Source organism: Leptodactylus fuscus, chromosome 5 (assembly GCF_031893055.1).
Source record: "Leptodactylus fuscus isolate aLepFus1 chromosome 5, aLepFus1.hap2, whole genome shotgun sequence".
Taxonomy (NCBI): Eukaryota; Metazoa; Chordata; class Amphibia; order Anura; family Leptodactylidae; genus Leptodactylus; species Leptodactylus fuscus.
In genome coordinates, this window is record NC_134269.1 from 1965862 (window position 1) to 1968865 (window position 3004).

General features: G+C 37.8%; 1 protein-coding gene across 1 annotated transcript; it reads right to left on the reverse strand.

Moving 5' to 3' along the window:
• Positions 1 to 542: 542 nt before the first annotated feature.
• LOC142204243 (olfactory receptor 11A1-like) lies at positions 543 to 1505 on the reverse strand. Its single transcript, XM_075275555.1, has one exon. It carries the CDS (start codon positions 1503 to 1505, stop codon positions 543 to 545), a length of 963 nt encoding a protein of 320 aa, XP_075131656.1.
• Positions 1506 to 3004: the final 1499 nt, after the last annotated feature.

The following is a 3004-nucleotide window of genomic DNA, read 5'->3' on the forward strand; positions in this document are numbered from 1 at the left end:
AGATTGTAGACATGGGTACAGATTGTAGACATGGGTACAGATTGTAGACATGGGTACAGGTACTAGACATGGGTACAGATATTAGACGAGGGTACAGATACTAGACATGGGTACAGATAGTAGACAAGGGTACAGATAGTAGATATGGGTACAGATAGTAGACGTGAGTAAAAGCATGGAAAAGAAGCCTTATTTTTTATCATTTTCAAATATAGTGTTTTTGTTATAATTTCTGAGATTTTAGAGTAATAAATGTTTGTTTTAACCGCATATAAACCCAGATATAAAATAATGACTATACAGCACCACGGGGTCTGACTAGCACAACTGTTGGGTGTATGTTAATTCTTTATTATCTTTACAAATATAATGTTTTTTGCTTAAATTTACAAATTTACAATTTACTGTTTACAAAATATATGTACAGTAGATTATAATTTTTACACCACATATTTCCCCTTTGTTTGGGGCTGTGTCCAGTTACACTATATGTCAGCTGTGTATACCAATATCTTTAGGGCAGAAGAGATAACAGAACCTCTCTATTGGGTTCCTGGCTGTCTCTGGACTCTTAAAAGTTTCTTCTGAAATATTTTTTTGCTTATGGCAATTCTGATATCTCTGTTCCGCAATGTGTAGATGATGGGGTTACACAGCGGGGTGATGACGGTGTTCAGGAGTGAAAATGTTTTACTCAGGTTTAGGGAGTATCTTCTAGATGGTGCAACATAAAGTGTAATAAGTGTCCCATAATAAGCAGACACAACAATAAGGTGAGAGCTACAGGTTGAGAAGACCTTCTGTCTGCCAAGGGTGGAAGAGATCTTTAAGATGGCCGTGAATATGCAGATATAAGTCGCTACAACAAATAATAACTGAGTGAAGACAAGTGCCATGACTGAGACAGACACCTGGATTTCCACAATTGTTGTATCTGAACATGAAAGCTGAAGAACTGGAGCAAGATCGCAGAAAAAATGGTCAATGGTGTTGGGGCCACAGAAGTCTAATTGAAATATAAGAATTTCTACAATCTTTGTCAAAAGGAGACCAATAACCCAACATATCATGGCCAAACCATGAGGCCGAGCCTGGTTCATAATGGCCGAGTAATGCAACGGGTCACAGATGGCCAAGTATCGGTCATAGGACATCACCATGAGGAGAGAACATTCTATAAGTGCGGAAGAACCAAAAAAATACAACTGCATATTACAAGACAGAAGAGATATGTAACATTTCCCCCATACAATGACCTTCAGGGTGTTCGGACCAATATTTGTACTGATCAGGATGTCACAGAGGGAAAGGTGAGTGAGAAAGATGTACATGGGGGATTGTAGCTGAGAAGTAGAGGACACCAATCCAATAATGAGAACGTTCCCCAGCAAAGTGACCACATAAACAATGAGCAGAGCGAGGAACACAAGCAACCAAAAATTGTGAAGGTCGGGAAACCCCAAAAGTATAAACTCAAACACTGTGGAGTCATTGTATCCGGACATTGTGAGAATGTAACAAGATGATAGATAGAACTATAACCTATAATAGACATCTCTGTATCTTCCCGGATAAGATGAATCTTATATCATCAAATAGTAAAAATCCCTTCTTTAATACTGAAGATTTCATTACAGATTCTCTCCTTATGTTAATGGATGATAGTAAAATCCTGAATGAGAGATGGGATTCTGCTTATATGTGTTCTGGGATCTTAAAAAAAAAAAAAACACAACTCACAAGAGTAAACCTGTATTACACAAATAGGTCACAGAGGGAAAAAGATCTGGGATTTACTAGCGACATGGCAATGTACAGAAAAATAAATCCAATCATAAGAAAATCAAGGAACATGTTTAGAATTCTATGGTTTTATGTATTAGAATAACATTTAATAAAAGAAAGTTGGTCTTTAGAATGATTAGAATTAGGCAGATACAAAGTCAGATGAACAACAATACATGAAAAGTTATTTATTTAACAAAACATGAGGCCAAAATGTAGGAGAGTTATAAAAGTGTCCTGCCCCCTCACTGCTGCCATAGGTATTACAGGGTTAGTAGTATTCAGGTTCTGCTAATCAAATGCCCTCGATTAATTGATAATCATCAAGTGTGACCTCCTCTGTGATAACAGAAGTCTTTGTCATTTGCTGGTCTCCTACATTTAATTGCGTGCTAATACAATGCCAAGGAGGACAAATATCAGCAATGATTTTAGAGAAGCAATTCTTGATGCACAAACATTTAGATGTTGAGTCCACTTTCGAACAATTTTAAGTCTATAATTCTACAGTGAGAACATTACAGACAATTGACAATTTTCTAAGAAGTAAAATGTCCCAACAAATTCAATGCAAGTTCAGACCATGAAATGCTCGGCTGAATTGAAAAAACATCCTTGAGCTACAGCCAGGTTCATGAACAGTGAATGTATAAAACAGCTGAACCATCATGGCTTCTATGAAAGGGTTGTCAGGAAGAAGCCTTGACATGACAAAGAACACAGACAAGAACAGGAAATCAAAGAAGAATTTGGGGCGGTTGCAGCATTATTAACAGAAAGAAACTTAATACACATTGTAGCGCTCACTGCCGCTATACTGCTGCTCATTTCTCATACCTGTTTGTACAAAGGTGCAACACAACAAGCCTTTTACAGCCAATAACAGTGACTTATTATTCACTACTTTCTGCACTCATCTGTTCTTATGCCTTTTTAAAGGTATTTAATAGTGTGTGTGTGTGTGTGTGTGTGTGTGTGTGTGTGTGTGTGTGTGTGTGTGTGTGTGTGTGTAGAGGAGAATTAGGGGCTTATTAGCCATTAAGTTCCAAATATAAAATTACAAATATAAAATTGCTGGAAACCCTGGGGCGGGGCACTAGAGACAGTGAGTCCTAAGCTGAAACCCCCCACTGTCCCTTCTTATTGCCAGGCCATATCCTACGTAATAGGTGGCAATTCGAAGACGATCCCTACCTATATATGCGGTACACAAAATGCA

Excerpts from the sequence above, each read along its gene's own strand:
- LOC142204243 (XM_075275555.1), bottom strand. The coding sequence starts at position 1,505 with ATGTCCGGATACAATGACTCCACAGTGTTTGAGTTTATACTTTTGGGG.